General features: G+C 40.5%; 1 protein-coding gene across 2 annotated transcripts; it reads left to right on the forward strand.

Moving 5' to 3' along the window:
- The first annotated feature begins 696 nt into the window (after positions 1–696).
- On the forward strand, positions 697–2,036 carry LOC143856829 (uncharacterized). Of its 2 annotated transcripts, XM_077367127.1 has the most exons (2): positions 697–1,609; positions 1,700–2,036. In XM_077367127.1, exons 1-2 carry the CDS (start codon positions 832–834, stop codon positions 1,891–1,893), a joined length of 972 nt encoding a protein of 323 aa, XP_077223242.1. In that variant the 5' UTR covers positions 697–831; the 3' UTR covers positions 1,894–2,036. The 2 variants fall into 2 exon arrangements, with proteins under 2 accessions (XP_077223242.1, XP_077223241.1); XM_077367126.1 differs by having other exon boundaries at positions 698–2,036.
- The last annotated feature ends 21,661 nt before the right edge of the window (positions 2,037–23,697 follow it).

Genomic DNA, 23,697 nt, shown 5'->3' on the forward strand with positions numbered 1-23,697 from the left:
TCTAATGAATGATCTGATTTCACAAGACTGATCTTATCTTAATTTCAAAAAATGGGTGTAAATGCTTATCTATTTCCTAATAATCCTCTTATAAATGTTGTCCATGTAACTAATCTCTCGACTGAAAATATGTAGCAATCTTCACCTACCCATTTCCTTTAAAGGCATCTGTTCTAAATTCTAGAAAAACCATTGACCATTTAAAAAAAAGGGGGGGAAAAAGGAACTCCCGATAGTATGTGTTAATGCTGTTGTAGTGCCTACGTACCTGAACCACTAAATAGGAAGTACAAGAGATAAAACAAGATAATCTAAGAAACCAAATGAAGCCATGTTTCATCTACAGAAACTAGCCTCAAAGAAGTGTGTATCTGAGTTTTTTGTGGGTGATCCTTGATAGGACCAACATTGTTCAAGTGTGAATGCAAAAGGAAGACGAATTAGGATGTGTCCTTTTCCATGGCTGATATGGGAGTTCCACTAAGTTGGGTTTCATGGCAAAGTCTATTCCATTCACTCACATGGGCTGCCGTTAATTTTTTAAATTTTTCTAAAGTTAACGCCAAGATCGAATTGTTCACACGCGCACTTTGGATTTGCTCATCAGCCGTCTCTAGGGTTTGAATTTCTGGGGGATTGTCGAGTATATATAACACTCCATTTTCCTACTTGAGCTCGTGTGGCATTCATACATGAACTTAATTAGAATAGTAGGTGGTTGGTGTTGATTTCCTTCAGTTGTTGAGGTTACTTTGGAAAGGTTCCGTGTTTAAATCAAAAGGTTGGGGTTTTCTCTGTTATTAAAAGGTTGGAATAAACTGTTGGTTAGTGATGTCTTTGAGGAAGGGTCTTGTGTTGGGGGTTCTTCTCGCTTGCTTATTGTTGGCGGCAGAAAGCCGCATTTCAAGAAAAATCATTGGTGATGAACTTGGAGCTGGCTTAGTGAGTGACCGCAAGTCGGGCTCTGGATCTGGTTTTGGTTCGGGTTCTGGCTATGGTTCAGGCTCGGGCTCTGGTTCTAGCTATGGGTCAGGCTCAGGCTCAGGCTCCGGCTCAGGATATGGTTCGGGCTCTGGGTCTGGTTATGGCTCTGGCTCGGGCTATGGGTCCGGGTCAGGGTTAGGCACAGGATCAAGTTATGGTTCTGGCTCGGGATCCGGGTCGGGCTTCAGGTCAGGCTCGAGATCTGACTTAGGCTCGGGCTATGGTTCAGGCTCAGGCTCTGGTTCAGGCTCGGGCACAGGATCCGGCTTTGGCTCAGGCTCGGGATCCGGCCATGGCTCAGGCTCAGGCTCAGGAACAGGCTATGACTCAGGCTCAGGCTCAGGCTATGGTTTAGGCTCAGGCTATGGGAAAGGTTCTGGCTCAGGATCAGGTTATGGAGCTGGGTCTTGCTTTGGTCATGGTCAAGGCCATGGTTTTGGAGAAGGTAGTGGTTATGGCAGTGGGTCAGGCGATGGGCAAGGGCATGGCTCTGGAAGTGGCTATGGTGCAGGCTCTGGCCAAGGCCATGGTTCTGGAGAAGGTAGTGGTTATGGGAGTGGGTTAGGTGATGGGCAAGGGCATGGCTCTGGAAGTGGCTATGGTGCAGGCTCTGGCCAAGGCCATGGTTCTAGCTATGGACCAGGATCAGGCTCAGGCTATGGGTACGGTTCAGGCTCAGGCTATGGAGCCGGGTCTGACTTTGGTCGTGGCCAAGGTTCTGGAGAAGGTAGTGGTTATGGGAGTGGGTCAGGCGATGGGCGAGGGCATGGCTCTGGAAGTGGGTATGGTGCAGGCTCTAGTTCTGGTTCTGGCTATGGTGAGGAATCTGGCACTGGCAATGGCTCTGGATCTGGTTCGGGTTCGGGCTATGGAGAAGGATCTGGGTACGGGAGTGGAAACGGCAACTGAGTATTGTAACGTCTTGAGAATATATGAATAGCAAACACCATTCTGTACATAAATAAGTGAACGGTTTTGAATGGTGAATTATCGGATTCCATGTTGCATATGTAATATGAAAATTGAATAGTATACTTTGCCCTTCTCTATTATATAGAGTCTCTCTCTTTGGTTTTCTCTACTTTTTTCCGTCCCCTTTCATTTTAACCTTTATTTAAGCAGTGAGATTAATGATTGTCGAGATTGATAACAAAACCAGGGCTAACAGATGTCTGGGTCTGGTTTGGGACAGCACCACTAAGGCTCGGCCCAAATTGTTCTTGGTCTGGGCCTGTTTACAATCCCAAGCCCGGACGAAGCCATGCCTAGCTAATTGCAAGCCTATAATATGAAAAGTTAGGCATCAATATACATACGTATGCCTTACTTAAGATAATAATTGTTACCGAGCGCTACAGTTAAGCTAAGGCATAAGACTTAGTTTTCAGGCCAATGTTTATGTGTGGGCTTAGACCTATAGGCATTTCCTTACAAGCTAGGCCCATAACTTCTTTATTATTTATGTTGCTATGTGCGCTCGAGAGTCCTTTTTGGCAACTATTAGAGTTGAAGGGGCGAATGCTGTCTCAAGAGGGCGAATTTAAGCGCCCTTTTAGAAAATGGCAAAGAGTTGCTTCAACACACATTCAAGGGAGAACAACTAACATTGGAACATACAACTTCAGGATGATTAATGTTAGTTCAAAGCGTGAACAAAAATAGGGTGTCTATAAGTAGCTATAAGAAGAAAAATCCCAAGGCTTCCGTTTCTTTCAACGTAAAAATGGACGTAATTTTTTTTATGTTTACAACAAGAAACAAAATTTTACGTCCATTTTTACGTGGAAAGAAATGGAGCCTAATAGTAATAGCTTTAACTATTAGAATAAAGCATGTAGTTTGCACATTAAGAGATCCAAAACATTCATCTAGTCGGCCTCTTATAAATGTTGCCTATGTAACTGATCTTATCTTAATTTCAAAAAATGGGTGTAAATGCTTATCTATTTCCTAATAATCAACCTCTTATAAATGTTGCCTATGTAACTAATCTCTCGACTGAAAATATGTAGCAATCTTCACCTACCCTAAAGGCATCTGTTCTAAATTCTAGAAAAACCATTGACCATTTTTACAAAAAAGAGGAAAAAGGAACTCCCGATAGTATGTGTTAATGCTGTTGTAGTGCCTACGTACCTAAACCACTAAATAGGAAGTACAAGAGATAAAACAAGATAATCTAAGAAACCAAATGAAGCCATGTTTCATCTACAGAAACTAGCCTCAAAGAAGTGTGTATCTGAGTTTTTGGTGGGTGATCCTTGATAGGACCAACATTGTTCAAGTGTGAATGCAAAAGGAAGACGAATTAGGATGTGTCCTTTTCCATGGCTGATATGGGAGTTCCACTAAGTTGGGTTTCATGGCAAAGTATATTCCATTCACCCACATGGGCTGCCGTTAAATTTTTAAAATTTTTCTAAAGTTAACGCCATGATCGAATTGTTTACACGCGCACTTTGGATTTGCTAATCAGCCGTCTCTAGGGTTTGAATTTCTGGGGGATTGTCGAGTATATATAACACTCCATTTTCCTACTTGAGCTCGTGTGGCATTCATGCATGAACTTAATTAGAATAGTAGGTGGTTGGTGTTGATTTCCTTCAGTTGTTGAGGTTACTTTGGAAAGGTTCGGTGTTTAAATCAAAAGGTTGGGGTTTTCTCTGTTATTAAAAGGTCGGTATAAACTGTTGGTTAGTGATGTCTTTGAGGAAGGGTCATGTGTTGGGGGTTCTTCTCGCTTGTGTGGACCCCGATCCGAGAGAGAGGCGGCGGGGAACAGGCCCCACACACTAACAGTCTCATATGGATCATCCACGTGAATGGAAAGCTCTACCAAGGAACTCTCGAAAGAATGTGCCCCTCACAGCATGAGTGGCGATAAAAGGTGAGATACCTCTCGATTCAGGGACTAGCCCAGATTCGAGGCGTACCTGTGGATCACAGATCACGGATCAGAAAAACACGAATCAGACATGATAGATCAAGGATCTTTCGAAACACACGAATCAGACATCATAGATTGATCGATGAGGGAAAAACAGCAGAATCACATATCATGGATCAGAAAATCGGGGAGAGAAAGTAATTTGCAAGATCATAATCGTACGCATCTGCACTTTTCTTCGAGAAAATTGAAACATCGGAATCTGAGCTCCGGTGGATGAGCCACTCATAGCTTGTTCTTGCCGGAGGAGATGAACGGCCGAAACTTTTGATCGGAAAAAAGTAGCTCACCGGAGAAGATGAGATGATCGGCACTTTCTCTCTTGCTTTCTCTTCCTCTCTCTGTATCTCTGCTAGGATGTGTAGCCGGAGTCTGATCGGAGCACGACTAGAAAGAATGGTGAAAGCGAAAAAGGGTTTGGGATCTCTCTTTCCCGCTCTCTCTCTGCAAAAGCTCTGATAAGCTTTTAATGGAAACTCGGTAAAAGACGGCTAACCGGAGGGAAAATACTAGCTGGAATCCGGCAGAGATGCGATCAGAGAAGATGAATTGAGGGAAGGATTTTTAGGATTTTTTCTATCTCTCTCTCCCCTCTGTTTTTTTTTTTAAAAATGAGATCCCCTTCCCTTAGTCCTTGCTCGGTTGAGCAATTTATAGGTGAGGATTGTGCTGATTTCAGCACACCCTGATTTTGATAATGGTACCCCCCTCATTGCACCCCCCTTCTCTCTCTACTCTCGTTTTCACTCACACCCCTCCCCCTCTGTTTTCTAAAAAATCCCCTACCAACAGACCTTAATTCGATGGTATATAGATGACGGTGTGTTAATTTTGACACCCCCTCGCCTTAGCTAACGTACACCCCCACTTGATTTGTAATTATACTCACCTTAGTGACTTGCACATGAGATTGATATCGCCACTTCCGTGCTCAATGTTTCACCCTCTTCTTAAAAGACTCAACCGATCTCCCTTTTATAGAATGAAGGTGGGCTAATGTTAGCACCCCTTTGACTTGGTAGCTGCACTCCTCTCGAACCTTCTCTTTTCTATATATAGAAAATGATACATATCAGCCCCCTTATGCTTCCAGAGACAGCCCACTTTCGATAAAGCACCCCCCTCTTTGAGAGCTCTAACAAGTAATTTATATAGAAATGACATATTTACAAACCCCCCTCATTGGACAGGCACCTTGATGTATATTTTGCCATTCTTTTTTCTATTGCTAGGGGTAGTCCATTGAACAACAAGGGTAAAATGAAATTGCCTTTTCTTTTCTTTTGTTATGGGCAGCCACCTTAATCCCTGATTCACTTCCCTCTCTGTGAAATTATGATTACTCTTTATCCAACAAGGGCTGCCTTGGGGTAACAATGAATACAATATTTTGCTCTAATCTATGCTACATATAGGGTTGATATTGACACTCCTGTATGGGATATTTCACACCCCCTCTGAACTTGCACCACGACACTACCGCAGCTCCCTCGCTAGGCAAACGCGCTCAGATTTCAACGAAATTTTGCAGGGACCTTGGTGAGATCCTAAGCTAGCCTGGGGTGGAGTTTGGGGCCCTACCTCATTGATTTGATGGGTTTTTCACAAAAATGGGAGGTTTAGGGCACGGTCAAAATGGGGTGTCTACAGATGCCCCTCTTTGGCAGAGCGTGCTGGTCACGCGAATGTCAAAGCTGAACAGACAACACATTTTGACTGGCCCAAGATTAGAGAGTTTAAAATTTTAGATTTTTGATTTTTGTGAAAATGATACTCACAAAGATAACACGGTGAAATAGCCTTTCACCGGACTCTGACTCTGCAAACGCTGGTGAGATAGCTTCTCTCCAACTCTTAACTCAGCAATTGATATATTGGCGAGATAGCCTCTCTTGCAAAACATTAAATGATAGATTTGATTGCAAATGATCTTGAAATTTGAAGATAAAATGAATCTGGATGCCGTGTAGAAACGGACTTGAATGACTTGAATGCCGTGTGAAAACGGACTTGGAATGCCATGTGAAAATGGACTTGGAATGCCGTGTGAAAACGGACTTGAAACGCCATGTGAAAATGGACTTGAAATGCCGTGTGAAAACGGACTTAGAATACCTCGAATGCCGTGTGAAAACGGACTTGGAATGCCATGTGAAAATGGACTTGGAATGCCGTGTGAAAACGGACTTGAATACCTTGAATGCCGTGTGAAAACGGACTTAGAATGCCATGTGAAAATGGACTTGACTGCGAATGAGTCAGAAGGTCAGAAATTTGCTTGGTTGCGAACGAACCAAAAAGCAAAGGGTTGACTTGACTGCGAAGGAGCCAAAGTCAGGGATACTGGCCTAGTTGCGAATGAACTATGAGACCAGATAATTGACTTGGTTGCGAATGAACCAGAAAGTCAGAAATTTGATTTTAGCTGCGAATGAGCTAAGAATTGGAAGATTGACTCGACTGCGAGTGAGTCGAAGTCAGGGAGATTAGCTTGATTGCAAATGAATCAAGAAATTAGCGAGAAACTTGGCAGCGAACGTGCCGAAGAGTCTAAGATTTTGACCCGGTTGCGAATGAAACCAAAAGGCCGGAATGATGACTTGGTTGCGAACGAACCGAAGTCAAAGAGATTAACTTGACTGCGAATGAGTCAAGAAATTAGAAAAATAGACCTGACTGCAAATGAGTCGGAAGCCTAAGATTTTGGCTTGGTTGCGAATGAACCAGAAAGGTAATAACCTGACAAAGTCAGAAGTTAAAGGATTAATTCGGTCATAGATTAACCGAAAAACTTAACTGCGAAAGTCAAAAAAACTCAGAGATCGACTTGGTTGCGAAGGAACCAGAAAGTTGAGGATTGACCCGGTAGCGAATGAACCGAAAAGGTCGAAACGATGACTTGATTGCGAATGAACCAAAAATGTAATAGCCTGACAAAATCAGAAATTGAAAGATTGACTTGGTTACAGATTAACCGATAAGGCAAGAGTAAAAGCTAGACTGCGAATGAGTCAAAGGCTCAAAGGATTGACCCGGTTGCGAATGAACCGAAAGGTCGAGGATATGAGCTAGACTGCGAATGAGTCAAAAACTCAAAGGATTGACCTGGTTGCGAATGAACCGAAAGGTCGAGAATATGAGCTAGACTGCGAATGAGTCAAAGGCTAAAAGGATTGACCTGGTTGCGAATGAACCGAAAGGTCGAGGATATGAGCTAAACTGCGAATGAGTCAAGGGCTCTAAGAATCGACTTGGTTGCGAATGAACCAAAAGTCGAGGATACGAGTGAGACTGCGAATGAGTCAAAGGCTCAAAGGATCGACCTGGTTGCGAATGAACCAAAAAATCGAGGATACCTTGATCAAGCCGAAATCTACATGAGACAGTACGGGAATCAAAGGTATGACGGGCCTGTGAAAAGGCTTTCACCAAATAACAGTTAGAGGGACCTGTGGAAAGGCTGTTCCCCATACTAACTACTAGGAGATACAAACAATAATTTTGCTTCTGGACGCGAAAAATTTGATTGATTCCACTGAGAGATTGATTGTCTCTTGCCGAGAACAATGGGAGTGCGGGTTCCTTGCTAGGACCAGACTCGGATAACTTGCTGGGTTTTGGGTATTAACCCCCCCTTTTTTTTCAAGAGAACTGTATTCTGCTGGGGTTGAAGACTGTGGGAGCAAATTCTAGACTCCGCTGGGAAAACTGATTTTCTTGGGAAGTTGACTCTTCAGGAGAGTGTACTCGTCTGAGGAGTTTAGAAGTTTGGTTCGAGATATACTCGTACATCTCTTATCTCAACTTACTTAAAGACATTGACACTGATTGCCTTTTGTATGCTTGATATCAAAGATGCCCCTAGTGTGTTGTGATTCCATGACAAGAGTCTTAAAGAAACAGAACCAGGATAGGTAAGGGAAATTTGAATTTGCATGGGTTCTTTCTTTGAAATAGGAAGAACAATCTCTATAATGGCTGGGTTTGAGAATTCCTTCTGTCACTGCTCACTGCTTGAAACCTTGATGTCTTTGGCAGGTCTGAACAAGATGTCTCTTGCCTCTCTTTGATTCCTAAACCAGGATTCACTTTGAATTTTCTTCGCATTTTAGAAGGTGTATTTTCGTTCTTTCTAGTGCCAGACAACTATTGGCCTTGAAAGAAACGAATAAGAATGAGGAACAGACTTCCAAATGACTCGATCAAAGAAAATTTATACGATTCAAGGGACGACTCACTTTTGATTCACCCTTAGATCCAATGTATTTTTTTTTAAAGGTAAGGCTAGCCACTCTTAGAGTAATTTCAAAAACCATGTCAAGAGGCTCTAATTTCCTCCATCGGTATTTCCGTCATGGTTATTACTCCCTTCGGATTGCTCAGTTTTAATGCCCCTAGTTTAGAAGGGTATCAAAGTAAGTCTCTCTGACACTACTCAGATTCTGGGATCCTGCCCTGTTTGAAGATTGCTTCTCCAACTCTTTGATTCTCCTTCTTTCCAGGAAGTCAAACTGATGTCTTCCAGGTTTTCAGTCTTGCAGACCGCTTGTCTTGATTCTTGCTTTGAGTTCTCCATAATCGAGGAACTCCTTCCATGTCTTATCAGCTCACTTTTTAGAAGTCTTGCTGCTGACTAGATTGTCTTCTTGAGTTTTTAATCTAGCAAACCGCTACCCTTTCTTTGTATAAGCTAACTCTTTAACTTAACAAATACATGAATCTCTTTTCTCTAGGCCGCCCTTTCAGGTTTTCAACCTAGTGGGTCTTCAGACTCTCATTCTTTTCTTTTCTTTCTGTTTTTGTTCTATTTGCCTTAAACCTTTGCTTGTTTCACCAGAAGGACTTTCCAGGTAAGCTTGGGTTCAAAAAGGTTGGATATCTAAAGTTCTAAGAATTTGGACCGAATCTGGTCTTGCCAGACTACCTACGTACCCCAAAAATGGAGGATCAGGTCCGCGTAGTTCGCTTTGGGATTTTTCAAAGAATGGTTTAGCATTTAGCTTCAAAATTTTGAAAAGGGAATGATTTAGCTTTTATCCCCAAGGATTTGACCGAACCTGAATTGATCAGGTTGCCTACGTACCCCCAAAGAGGTGGGGATCAGGTCCGCGTAGTTCGGGTGCATAATGCCCCGGGTTTATAATGTGTTTGAAAAGAAACATTGGCTTTAAATTGTTGGCCCAAAGAGTTCGCAAATGGTTTTTCATACGTTGGGATTTTGGCTATAAAAGCTCAAGCGTCCAAGGATGGCCTCCTGGTGTGTTTGACATACAAGCTCTTTTGCTTAAGGTTCAAAGACTTTGAATATTTTTGTCGAGGAGTCTGGCGTTTTTCTGGCAAGACTTCAACCACGGTGCTCCATTCTCATTTCAGAATCTTGAATTTATGTTCAAGATTCCATAATTCTCATTTGTCTCCAAATGGTGAAGACGATTCTCATATTCAATCTATCTCATCGACTCCATCATCTGGGTCCTTGATATTCCAAAAAAAAACTAACATAGAGACACATCCCCTTCTCTTTATCTTTTTCTCATATTCTCTTCCGCTTTCAGACATTAAAAATGCCCTTATTCTTAAAATATTCCACCTCGGAATCATAATGAAAATACACAGCCCAGGTGTCCTTTTTAGGGCTCAAATCTAGGACTTCATTTTCTGAAAGTCTTCTTTTAACCCTTCATCAACTCCATTGGATGTCTTATGCTCATCTATCTAGAATTTTGCTTTTTGACCCAACGTCTCAAACAAATAGAGTCTTGCTTTGCACAACACAGGGCATTCACCTGGTTAATCCTTATAGGATCAAGCAAGACCATCTCAAACCCTTCTAAATAGGTTTATCAATTCTTTGCTCTCTTCGGGAGATAAAGTTTTGCCAATCCATCTTTCCCGAGTTTTAGATTTCGATACCACTATCAATAGCTTCGATTTCCTCTTTGAGTGGCTATGCTCGACGCTCTTCCTCTCATTTGACCATGTTCCAGATCTTGAGGAGAATTTCGTCTGCATTCTCATCCTAGAAGGGTGTCTTAATTTTTTTAAACATTAAATCTAAGAGTTAATCAAAGAGTATCAAAGATACGAAATCAACCACTTTATAGAATTGAAGACTGTACGTTCATTGATGATTTTTGACACACCTCAATGGGCTTTTCATCAGTTCTGATAGAAAACAGAACGCTGACTCTATATAAGAAAGACTGACAGATATGACACTTCTCTCTTTCTCTTCTTTTTTTTTTTACATCTACATAACTGAACTTTTTCAACTTAGAGAGAAGAAAGTTGATGTACACTCAATGAAAGACAAATCTAAAGACATAGAACACTTCTTCAAAGGTAGTGAACTGACACTGAAAGTTTATAGGTAATACACCTTTCCTCATGATAATGATAACTATAAAGTTCAATCCCGAAGTAGGAATCCCAGAAAATGCAACTCCACAAGGTCTAGGTTAAATGGGGCAACAAAAGGCTTATGTTGACAATGTGGGTAAAACAATAGACTGCCTGGATCAAGTATGATTGGAAATGGTCAGTCTTTAGAAAGAATGGTCTTTCGCTAATCATAGACTCTTAATTTGGAAGCACACACACTAGATCAATAGTCATGGGATAAAGATTCTAAACAAATAAAGATATGAGTATTCTTGAGCATATCCATTGATATTTTGAGTTGGAATGTCAAAAGGAGACTGTCGATGAAGGTCAAAAGAAGATATACAGTGATAACATGACCTACACCCACAGGGTCTCAAAGAGTCATCAATCCACTCATTTGAGTTTTCTTTAGATATGGCTACTCTCTTTTCTTTTCTTTTTAAGAAAGATTAGGAATGATAAACACCCATAATCGAAATATGTTTTGATCTCAGCAATGACTATGCACTCGAGATATAGATGGGAAAGATATAACCAATCCATTAATAGACAACAAACGTATACACAAATTGAATCTATGATGCAACACAAGAATAGTTATCCTCCAAAAAGGGTAACAAATAGATTGCAACCACGAAAATGACATATACAGGCCACTTACATAGGAAAACTAAAAGAATATAAACGCAACTGATTAAATCAGAAGCTCTTACTAGAAATGAACTTTAAACTAACTGAAGCTTGATATGGGAATCATAACAAGGCAAACTAACTCTAAAGAATAGCAGTCACGCTTAAAATGATTTGGATAAAAATCCGGTAGCGTAACGGCTATACAAGAGGGTCAGGGTAAAGTAAACTCATGATCTAACCAACTTTATAGAATAACTGTCATACACAAAAAGGTTCTAGGTAAAATTCGATAGCATAACGGTGCTACAAAGGGTATATGGGTAAAAAGAAACAGTAGTGCAGCACTCTTGAAAAGAATACCAACACCTCAAAATGACAGTGTCACTAGAAAAAGATAATAGGGTGAAAACTCGACCATAGCTAAAAACTATGTGACACGGGGTTTAATCCAATAACCGAAAGATCGAATAACAAATCATGACGATGATAATGGACAAATAAGAGTCATAGACTAGATCTGAGACTGGATAATAAGTGGAGATAACCCACTGAAATGAATAAGGATCCCTAACTAAAGGGAGAGAGGAGAACCCTAATCTAACAATCAAAATATACATATATATATATATATATATATATATACACATATATATCCTAACCAGGGGCACCAGCCCTAAATATATCCAAACAGAGTCAAGATACTTGACTCAAGACAGACATGTGAGTGTACTAGGACCGCATTGTAACCACATAAGGTGAGTTACAATAATCTATACACAGGACAAGGTTCCTAAATCTAGGTTCCAACATGTGTAAGTAACACATGTTCGCTCCTATATGAATAAAATACATATATAAGTACAAGCAAGTCCTAATTGGGTTTTTACTAGGTTGGCAAATATACTCATGTACATAATATATGTAAAAGGAAAGTAGAGCTCCGGACTCAATCAGGTACTATGCATATGATCCATACTTAGTATGTATAACACAAGTGCACCGAGTGCTATACATAGTATGCTTCATTGCTCATCGGCTGCTGTAAACACAAGTGCACCGAGTGTTTACGAGTGCAGCACGAGCGCATAGCTTGGAAATAGATACAACAGCACCAACAGGGTAATGACATCCCATGTGGCACGCATTGTTTCTATCCCGTGGAGCCAATTATAATAAAATCAATAAAAGGAAATAAAGAACAAAATGATGTATGTCTCTGTGCAGTGTGTGAATCCCTTGTTTTAAACACGCACTTATCTGGTGCCCCTGGATTCTAAGCGAAAAAGTTCTCATTTAACTTAATTTTAGCCCAAATTTCTTCGAAATTAATTTAAACGGCATTTTTAGCAGAGTTAGGCAATATCTCGAAAGATTCCCCAGCAGAGTCACCAGCCTGTGGATCACAGATCACGGATCAGAAAAACACGAATCAGACATGATAGATCAAGGATCTTTAGAAACACACGAATCAGACATCATAGATTGATCGATGAGGGAAAAACAGCAAAATCACATATCATGGATCAGAAAATCGGGGAGAGAAAGTAATTTGCAAGATCATAATCGTACGCATCTGCACTTTTCTTCGAGAAAATTGAAACATCGGAATCTGAGCTCCGGTGGATGAGCCGCTCATAGCTTGTTCTTGCCGGAGGAGATGAACGGCCGAAACTTTTGATCGGAAAAAAGTAGCTCACCGGAGAAGATGAGATGATCGGCACTTTCTCTCTTGCTTTCTCTTCCTCTCTCTGTATCTCTGCTAGGATGTGTAGCCGGAGTCTGATCGGAGCACGACCAGAAAGAATGGTGAAAGTGAAAAAGGGTTTGGGATCTCTCTTTCCCGCTCTCTCTCTGCAAAAGCTCTGATAAGCTTTTAATGGAAACTCGGTAAAAGATGGCTAACCGGAGGGAAAATACTAGCCGGAATCCGGCAGAGATGCGATCAGAGAAGATGAATTGAGGGAAGGATTTTTAGGATTTTTTCTATCTCTCTCTCCCCTCTGTTTTTTTTTTTAAAATGAGATCCCCTTCCCTTAGTCCTTGCTCGGTTGAGCAATTTATAGGTGAGGATTGTGCTGATTTCAGCACACCCTGATTTTGATAATGGTACCCCCCTCATTGCACCCCCCTTCTCTCTCTACTCTCGTTTTCACTCACACCCCTCCCCCTCTGTTTTCTAAAAAATCCCCTACCAACAGACCTTAATTCGATGGTATATAGATGACGGTGTGTTAATTTTGACACCCCCTCGCCTTAGCTAACGTACACCCCCCACTTGATTTGTAATTATACTCACCTTAGTGACTTGCACATGAGATTGATATCGCCACTTCCGTGCTCAATGTTTCACCCTCTTCTTAAAAGACTCAACCGATCTCCCTTTTATAGAATGAAGGTGGGCTAATGTTAGCACCCCTTTGACTTGGTAGCTGCACTCCTCTCGAACCTTCTCTTTTCTATATATAGAAAATGATACATATCAGCCCCCTTATGCTTCCAGAGACAGCCCACTTTCGATAAAGCACCCCCCTCTTTGAGAGCTCTAACAAGTAATTTATATAGAAATGACATATTTACAAACCCCCCTCATTGGACAGGCACCTTGATGTATATTTTGCCATTCTTTTTTCTATTGCTAGGGGTAGTCCATTGAACAACAAGGGTAAAATGAAATTGCCTTTTCTTTTCTTTTGTTATGGGCAGCCACCTTAATCCCTGATTCACTTCCCTCTCTGTGAAATTATGATTACTCTTTATCCAACAAGGGCTGCCTTGGGGTAACAATGAATACAACATTTTGCTCTAATCTATGCTACATATAGGGTTGATATTGACACTGCCTTGAAGTGTCGCCTAAGAATAATTAGGTTATAAGTGTCATACCTAATTGGTATTTGAGTTCTGGTGTGCAAACACATGCATGCTACAGTTAAAGGTATAGGATCTGTACATGAAAGTAAGAAAACACAGCAAAACACACAACACAATTCAATTCTATACATGACTGGACAAAATGAGTCATAACTCTAATGCGACCTGACTCGGACCAAGATGGCCGTCCACTCCAGCTGCTCTACGTATCCCGGCCTCGGGAAGAATCGGAGTCAACGTAGTTCGATGACCTATTCTAAACTACAATGTCTAACCATCTAGAACCGCTATCCTAGACTTGATTCACTAGACTCGACTGATTTTTAAAGCTTTTTTGTACGATTGCTTAAATTCAAGTGAATTGTAGTTTTTAGGACTCTCTATATGCCCTAACTAATGCAAGTTGATTAGCCTTAAGCTAATGCAGGTGGGCCCTACATCCTATGTGTAACTAGGCTGTGCAACCTAAGGAAAACCATGGGCTGACTATATGCTTCCTAGTCTAGCCATCGGTTCGACTGAATGTCTAACCGATCGACTTGAGGCCTCCTAACTCTAGGGACACTCACACAACAGGACACACCATATCAACAAATCAGGACAGACTCCTAACTCTAAAACACCCTAAATGTCTAGGACAGAATCCTAACTCTAGGGGAAGATCTTTTTGAAAAGGGTTTGAAGAGTTTTTGCATTTTTTGGAGGGTTTGAAATGTTTATTTTTAAAGGTTTGGCTGGACTTGGGAGGTGGATCCCAAGCTGCACTACGTACCCTATTGAAAGGGATCAAGCCAACGTAGTTCGGAACAGAAAATCCTAACTACTCTGAATGACTCAAGATTTTTAAGATTTTTGATTTTTTGAAATGTTTTTCAATTGTTTTTTGAATTTTTGACACGAGATTACAGAATCCTATCATCATAAAGGGAGGACAGACTCCTGATATCCCGCAAAGGTTGGACAGCATCCTATACTTTGGGGGGGAATGAACAGAATAACAACTCTGCAAGGGTTGGACAGCATCCTATACCTTGCAGGAGCGGATAGAAAAACACATGATTTGATGAGAGGTTTGATAGAATCCTAACCCCTAAGATGATAGGACAGACTCTTGAAAAAATGATTCTCTAGCTAAGTACAGACAACCTATGCTAAAGGACTGACTCCTATACGAATGGAAAAGACTTCTAGCGCACAACCCTAAGAGGGGAGTGCTAATGAGACTAGGCTAGTCTCCTCAAAGAAGAAGATAAAAAAAATGTGTTTAGTGAGACTGGGCAAGTCTCCTAAACACAGAGATGGGCTCCATTGCCCTTGCAATGATAAGATGGATACGGTTTTTAACAGACCAAGTCGGTCCTTAACCTAAAGGAGGTGTTCTATTTGAGACTTGGATTGTCTCCTATGTATGACTCGCTAATGAGACAAAGCTTGTCTCCAAAGGATTTGATTATGCTTTCGTGAGACATAGCTTGTCTCCCTAAAACGATGATGATCAGTAGGATAAATGAGACACGGCCTGTCTCTTAAAAAAGGCTCTAGATAGCTCTTTCATTGCCCTTTGCAATGATAGAGGGAAATCTAATGTCTAGGGTATGCACACATAAAAGACTGGTCAAGTCTTTTGAAAAGAAAGAGGGGAGTGCTACTTGGACTGAGCAAGTCCCCTAATGATGGGCTTGGGCTAGCGCCTTCATCGCCCTTTTACAGAACCAAAACATGCCATACACGACAAATATATGTTCAAGATGAGACATAACACAATTGTGAGCTTTAATCCATTAAGAGTATCACATTTACAAGATGCTAATTCAGATATTTTATTTAAATAATCTCAGCTTCTTCTCTCTTTATTCTTATAACTAAAATTTATAAATATGAGTTATTGCAATTAAACTAAACAGTTTACAATTGAACCTAATAGTCTAAACAATCATGACCAAAAGCATCTCCCAAGTTCTTATCATTTCTAATAAGAATTTTTACTTATTTTCCATACAGGACCTGTTAACACTTGAACGAATTAGATAGATTTATGATCTAACAAGAGAAGCAGCTGTATACTCCTAAGCAAGGTGAAATACAATTAGAGAACAAAAAACGCTACGAAGGCAGCTATTATCATAGCTACAAAGTAAAGAAAACTGTAAGACAGTGGCTACAAATCATAATTATGAGTGTGAAAATCCAAAGGACAGCAACCATAGGCTTTTAAACCAATACAATGCATAGCTGTGAGGTGCAGGAAATTGATAGGACAGCAGTTTTGCAATGAATGGACAGCAGTTATGTGTTAGTGGACAGAACTATTGGGCAATAGATATATACAATAAAATACAGCAGTTATATGTTTGTGGACAGAACTATTGAACAACAGATATATGCAATAAAGGACAATAGTTATGTGCTTGTGGACAGAACCATTGAGGAAGAACAAAAGCTGATAGATGGCATCAATATGAAAGAAAATTGGTTAGTGGAATTTATACCACAACATTATCTTGGCTAAGAATGAACACAAACTGTGCATTTATGTATCATGGATATCCTAAAATAGTATTGACATTCAAATGAAATGAACACAGGGGCATACAGTTCTACACAAGATAGAGTATTATATGAGGTTTACACTCACAACCAACATACAATGGTTTAAACACAATAAGAAGAATATATCCACCACCCATCTACTTAGATGCATTAATCAATGTTGTTAATGTGTCAACAGACATCTATCCCCAAAAGTGATTAAACACAAACCGAATCGACTTATCAATGAAGATTTTACTACTAAGGCATTATTTTGAACAACTTATGCCCATGAATTTTTAAAAAAGTTAACACTGAAATTTTCTTTCACAATACTTAAACCCCAAGATCTGTCCCCTATTTACTATTCTATCTCAAAGAATTTAAACAAATAAAATCAAAACAATTAAATAAGCTTAATATTTGAATAATCAATCTCTCAACCTATACTACTTTTTTATAATCACTGTCCAACATCCACAGCTGATGAGTTACATGTAAACAGTGAGGAAAACAGGGGAAATGATGGCTAAAATAATAGCAAGAGAGTGGACATAACAGAGTTGCAATCTTAGACTGAATTAGGACTACACTCGCAGAAAATTGGGAGCATAAACCAATGCCACAACAGGGCAGAAATGTGCATAAAATGAAGTAAACCAGTGTTCAAACATAGGGCAGATATGTGCATTGAATGGGCCAAATCAATGTTCGACACAGAGCAGATATGTGCAGTGAATGGGCCAAACCAATATTCAATACAGGGCAGATATGTGTAGTGAATGGGCCAAACCAATATTCAACACAGGGCAGATATGTGTAGTGAATGGGCCAAATCAATGTTCAATACAGGACAGATATGTGTAATGAATGGGCCAAATCAATGTTCAATACAGGGCAGATATGTGCAATGAATGGGCCAAACCAATGTTCAACACAGGACAGATATGTGTATAAAATATGCTAAACTAATGCCAACACAAAGCAGAAACGTGCAGAAAATGAGCTGAACTAGTGCTAACACAGTGCAAAAATGTGTATAAAATATCCTTAACTGCAATATCAACAACCAAAGATTCCAAATTTTCAAGAATCTGAATATTAGAAGAATGACATGACTAAAACATAACCTGATCTTCTCCTTTGAATTTGTCTAACTCATAACCTACATGTTTACTCCCAAATTTATTACTACCTATGACAGTCATTTTTTTTTTTTACTGACCTTATACATGGTTGTTCATACAAGACCAAATCCAAATAACAATGATAATAATTATCTAAAGCTCCTTAAGTAGCCTGTAAAGGACGTGAATCTCACTATCACTAAGCTACAAATCTTTCAAAACTTCGAATCTACAAATCCTTCACACGCATTTTATCATACACAGAGCATGCACAAATTATAACATTCTAGATTTTCAAATCGATAAAAAAAATCCATTGATCTCATTCCTTTCTCAATTTCATTCATCCAAAGTAACAAAATACAACTCAAAACATCAAATAATGAAACTAAAAAAAAAACAAAATTAAATCAATAATAAAAATTAGATAAATACCTGCTAGAAATTGTTACCGAAATTGGAGACGAAACACTTGCTGAAAACGATGATGAAATGAAGAATACACCAAAGATCTGCCTGATTGGGTTCAAGGCCACTAAATCTGATGAAATCTTTTGCAAGTGCTAATCATAAGGTTCGATCTCAGAACTCAGCTTGCTGTAGAAGGTAAATTGGCATGAATTTTGATCGGAATCTCACCGGATCTTGACAAAACACAAATCTACTTTCTCTCTCCCTTTCTTTCTCTCTCTCTCTCTCTCTCTAGACGAATTTCTTTTTTTTTTTTTTAGATCTAAGACTTTAGATGAGCAGATCTACGGCTTGTAATCACAGATCTAAAGTTTTGAAAATGAGAAATCAACGAATTTAAAACAAAGATCAATCAGAGAAGAAGATCAGAAAATTAAAGTTTCAAAATGAAGAAGTAAAAGAGAGAAAAACATATCAGTAGGGAGAATAGAGAAAGTATATCAACTAAAAATCTACCGGAGCATGATCGGAGACTTGATAAAGAAGATGATAATAGGGTTGATCGGAAGAAAGGATTTGGGCGAGATCTGTTCTCTCTCTCAGATTTCAGATTTTCCTTTTTTTTTTTTTTTTGAAAAATGAAAGAAAACGAATATTTATATCAAAAATGGGGTGCGGATATTGGCACCAAAATTTGATAAGGCGAGCGGCTTTTTGATGAGCGCGCGAAAAAATGATGAGGCGAGCGAAGTTACGTGTCCTATTCGGCTCAGGTTTGGCACCGTTCCAGGATAATTCACCCCCCTTTTCTGAATTTGTACTACGACTTTACTCGATCCGTTCGCTAGGCAAACGTGCTCGGATTTTGACAAAATTTTGCGGGGAGCTAGATGAGACCCTAACCTAGCTTAGGGTGAAGTTTGGGACCCTAATTGATTGATTTGGTAGGGTTTTGCTCAAGCTTGGAGGGTTTTAGGGTACGGTCAAATGGGGTGTCTACAGATGCCCCTCTTTGGCAAAGCGTGCTTGTCGCGCGAATGTCAAAGCTGAACAGACAACACATTTTGACTGGACCAAATTTAGAGAGAAAGAAGAATGAAGGAGATGATTTTGTGAAATACTGGACTTTTAGAAGGATCAGATACCTCAGGGGTTGTGATATGGAGTGGATGTTTCAGGGGTTTTAAATGGAAGAGATGCCTCAGAGGTTTTCAGATGGAAGGAATGCCTCAGGGGTCTTCAAATGGAATGGTTGCCTCAGGGGTCTTGAATGGAAGGGATGCCTCAGGGGTTTTCATTTGGAACGGTTGCCTCAGGGGTCTTGAAATGGAATGGTTGCCTCAGGGGTCTTCAAATGGAAAGGATACCTCAGGGGTCTTGAATGAAAGGGATGCCTCAGGGGTCTTGAGTGGAAGGGATACCTCAGGGGTCTTCAAATGGAATGGTTGCCTCAGGGGTCTTGAATGGAAGGGATACCTCAGGGGTCTTCAAATGAAAGAGATGCCTCAAGGGTCTTCAAATGGAATGGTTGCCTCAGGGGTCTTGAATGGAAGGGATACCTCAGGGGTCTTCAAATGAAAGAGATGCCTCAGGGGTCTTCATTTGGGAAGGTTGCCTCAGGGGTCTTGAAATGGAAAGGTTGCCTCAGGGGTCTTCAGATGGAATGGTTGCCTCAGGGGTCTTGAAATGGAATGGTTGCCTCAGGGGTCTTGAAATGGAATGGTTACCTCAAGGGTCTTGAAATGGAAGGGATGCCTCAGGGGTCTTGGTTCTTTCTGCGCTCGGGGCGAACACTATTCAAGGAAATTTTAGATTTCACGGTCAGGATGAAAAACTCTCAGGAGAAATTAGGTTCCACGCTTGGAGCGAATGCTTTCAGGAAGAATTTTGGTTCTACGCTTAGAGCGAAATGCTTTCAAAGAGAATTCAGATATTTTGCTCAGTGCTGACGTTTTCTGGGATAATTCGGTTTCTTCACTCGGGGTGGATGCTCTTAGGGAGAATATGGTTTTTTCACTCGGGGTGGATACTCTCAGGGAGAAAATCGTTTCTTCATTCAGGGTGGATACTCTCAAGGAGAATATGGTTTCTTAAATACTCGATTTTGATTACAAACTTCATTTGCGAGTAGAAACTTCGCTGGGGATAATGAGGCAAACTTCCAATGAAATGATGAGAAAGATTCTCATGGAAATGATGAGAAAAACCTTCAAAAGATTGTTGAGACAGACTCTCAATGGAATTTGACTGAGGAGTTGAATTCAAAGACTGTGTTCAAGCTCCTCTCATCTTCATTTGTTGAGAATAGCCATCTCAAACACTGCTCATTTGATATCTTTTATGACCTGATTACTCAGGGCATAAAAGATGCCCCTAGTTTGATTTTACTTACATGACAAATTCGCAATAGAGCAAAACATAGGGAAATGGTTAAAAATGCTTTCATTTCTTGAATATTTGAGGATACAAAGCTTTCAGGTTTACAACAGACTGCATCTGCCTAACAACCGCTTTTCATTGCCGATGATCTCTGTCGCTCCGGATGAGCTTGAAAACTTGCCAGATAAACTTGAGAATCCACCATCTTCTGAACTTCACTCTGTTGTGTATCATCTTTGAGGAGACATAAATTCATCATATTTTCACTTTTACTCCTTTGCCTCTTGTTACCCCAGCCTTGGGAGGGATATTAAACTACACAGGCTTCCTCACACATGACTCTGAAGCTTAACCTCAACATGACAGAGAAAAGACTTGGACTACCCACAAGTGAAGACTTTGATGGACACAATGACTTAGACTCGAATAGAGACTAAATCTGCTTCTTAATCTGATAAGTATTTTAAGATGGTATAGTCTACCACTCTTGGAATCTTTTGAAAACCGTATTTAAAGGTGTTTTATTCCTCTTTCCGGTATTTCCATCATGGTTATTATCTCTTTGGATTGCTTATTCTTAACCTCCTTAGCTTATAAAGTGTCAGAAGAATTTCTACTGGCGCTCACTCAGACTTTGGAGTAGTGCCACCGAAGAAATGAAAGTCTTGCTGGCTTTCAGAGGTTTTGTCCTTTATAAAGTTACTGCCATTACCAAATCGCCTTTTCAGGTTTTCGATTTGGCGGACCGCATGCCTTAATTTTTGCTTGGACTGTCTGCTCTTGCAGATTTTCCATCCAGCAGGCTCTGCACCCTAATTTTTGCCTAAACCGCCCTTTCGGGTTTTCAGCATAGCGGGTATGACCCTAACTTTTGCCTAGACCACCCTTGCGGGTTTTCAGTCTAGCAGGTCTAAGGCTCCATCATTTTTTTCTTTTCTTTCTGTTTCTCTACAAACCTGGGCCGAAGTACACCAAGACTTTTAGGTAGGCTTGGGTTCAAACAGGTTAACCCTTGGTAAGTTTTCATGTATTTGACCGAATCTGGCCCTCCAGACTGCCTACGTATCCCCAAAGAAAATGGGAATCAGGTCCTCGTAGTTCGGCCATTTAGGGTTTCAAAGATTATTTGTTTTGTTTCTTTCTTTCATCTTTTTAAGGATTTGAAAGATTTGAAGGATTTGACCGAACCCAAATTGATCAGGTTGCCTACGTACCCTGTAGAGAGGGATCAGATCATGACGTAGTTCAGGTTATTATCTTTTATGACGCAAGTCATAAAAGATGCCCCTGGTTTGAGTTTATCAAAGAATGAAGGTTTTTTTTTTTTTTTTTTTAGGCCCATAGTGTTTGCAAATAGTTTTTGACTTTGAGGTTGTTGGCTTTTGAGCTCTGATCGACCAAAGACGGCCTCCTAGTGTATCTAAGCATAGTACTTTTTTAGTTGGTCCAGGTTTGTAGGTTCTGTTAATTTTTCTCCATTTTCATTGAGGAGTCTTACGGCTTTTCCAGGCAGGACTTCATCAACAATGTAAGGACCAGACCAGTTTGGTCTGAACTTTCCTCTGGGATCAAATATTGGAGCCCTGTAAGACTTCAAGACGAGATCTCCTGGCTTCAAATCTCTGACCTTGACTTTCTTGTTGAAGGCTCTTTCGATTCTTCTCTGATACCCTTGGATGTGATATAAGGCTCTCAGCCTCTTTTCATCAATCATCTGCAATTCTTGATGTCTGGCTCTGGCCCACTCAGACTCTGGCAGATTAGCTTCCATCATAACTCTTAGGGACGGGATTCTCAGTTCAACAGGGAGGACTGCTTCCATTCCATACACTAGTGAGTACGGAGTTACATCTGTAGAGGATCTGATCAATGTCCTGTAAGCCCACAAAGCAAAAGGAAGTTTGTTCGACCAATCCTTGTACGTCTCTGTCATCTTACTGATTATGACCTTGATGTTCTTATTCGTTGCCTCTACAGCCCCGTTGGTCTGTGGTCTGTAAGGAGATGACTTGTGATGTTTGATCTTGAATTCTTCGCAGAGGTGCACTACCTCTTTCTTGAAGTGAGATCTATTATCAGAAATCAGTTCATTAGGTATTCCATATCTGCAAATGATATTCGCACGGATAAACTTCGCAACCGTATTGGAAGTTATGGAAGCATATGAAGCAGCTTCTATCCATTTCGTGAAATAGTCAATGGCCACCAAGATGTACTCGTGTCCACTTGACGATTTGGGATGAACTTTGCCAATGATATCGATCCCCCATACTGAGAACGGCCATGGTGAGGTCATAGAGTGCAACTCTGACGGAGGCACATGAATAAGATTCGCATAGACTTGACATTTATGACATTTCTTCACGAATGCGAAACAATCTGTTTCCATTGAGGGCCAATAGAAACCGAGTCTAAGGATCTTCCTTGACAACATTTTACCGTTCATGTGAGGACCACAAACACCTTCATGTGTTTGCTCTATGAGCTCTGCAGCCTGATCTTCATCAACACACAGAAGCTGTATTCCGTCAAATGACCTTCTGTATAATTCTTCACCACAGATAATGAAGTTGGCAGCGAACCTCTGAAGAGTTTTCCTCTCTTTACTGGAAGCCTCAGGCGGATGCCCCTTGCCTGAAATGATATTTCTGATATCTGTATACCATGGTTTTCCGTCCGAACATCTAGCAGATATCTCTATGGCATTCACATGCGCTGGAGCCCATTGCAATCTAACAGCTAAAGGCTGAACCTCCATTGTTGAAGAAATGTCTAACATTGACGCCAAAGTGGCTAAAGCATCAGCAAAATGATTCCTTGTTCTCGACAGATGAGTAAAGGTGACATTCCTGAACTTCCCGACCAGAGATGCAAGATAAGTGTGATACGAGATCAACCTCGCGTCTTTTGTTTTCCAATCCCCATTTATTTGACAAATGATCAGGATTGAATCTCTGAACACATCGATGTCTTGAATTCGCAAGGCCAAAGCTGCCTCAAGTCCTGCGATACATGCTTCATATTCAGCCATGTTATTGGTAAATTCAAACTGCAACTTGATGGATATAGGGATGTACTCCTTCTTTGGAGATACCAAAACTGCTCCTATTCCTTGACCATGATTATTGACAGCTCCATCAAAGTACATAAGCCACTTAGAATTCGGAGTCTCTTCTTCAATGTCCATGATCTCTTCATCAGGAAAATCAGCCTTCAAAAAAGCATTCTCCTCAACAGGAGCATCAGCTAGCTGCTCAGCGATTACCCGTCCCTTAATTGATTTCTGAGTGACATAAGTGATGTCAAACTCAGACAACAATAACAACCATCTGGCTGTTCTTCCGGTAAGAGCGGGTTTTTCGAACAAATATTTCAGCGGATCCATCCGTGAGAGCAAAAGTACCTTGTTCGAAAGCAAATAATGTCTAAGCC

This window comes from Tasmannia lanceolata, unplaced genomic scaffold (genome assembly GCF_043159265.1).
Source record: "Tasmannia lanceolata isolate RefF3 unplaced genomic scaffold, GAP_Taslan_0.1 ptg000023l, whole genome shotgun sequence".
Classification (NCBI taxonomy): domain Eukaryota; kingdom Viridiplantae; phylum Streptophyta; class Magnoliopsida; order Canellales; family Winteraceae; genus Tasmannia; species Tasmannia lanceolata.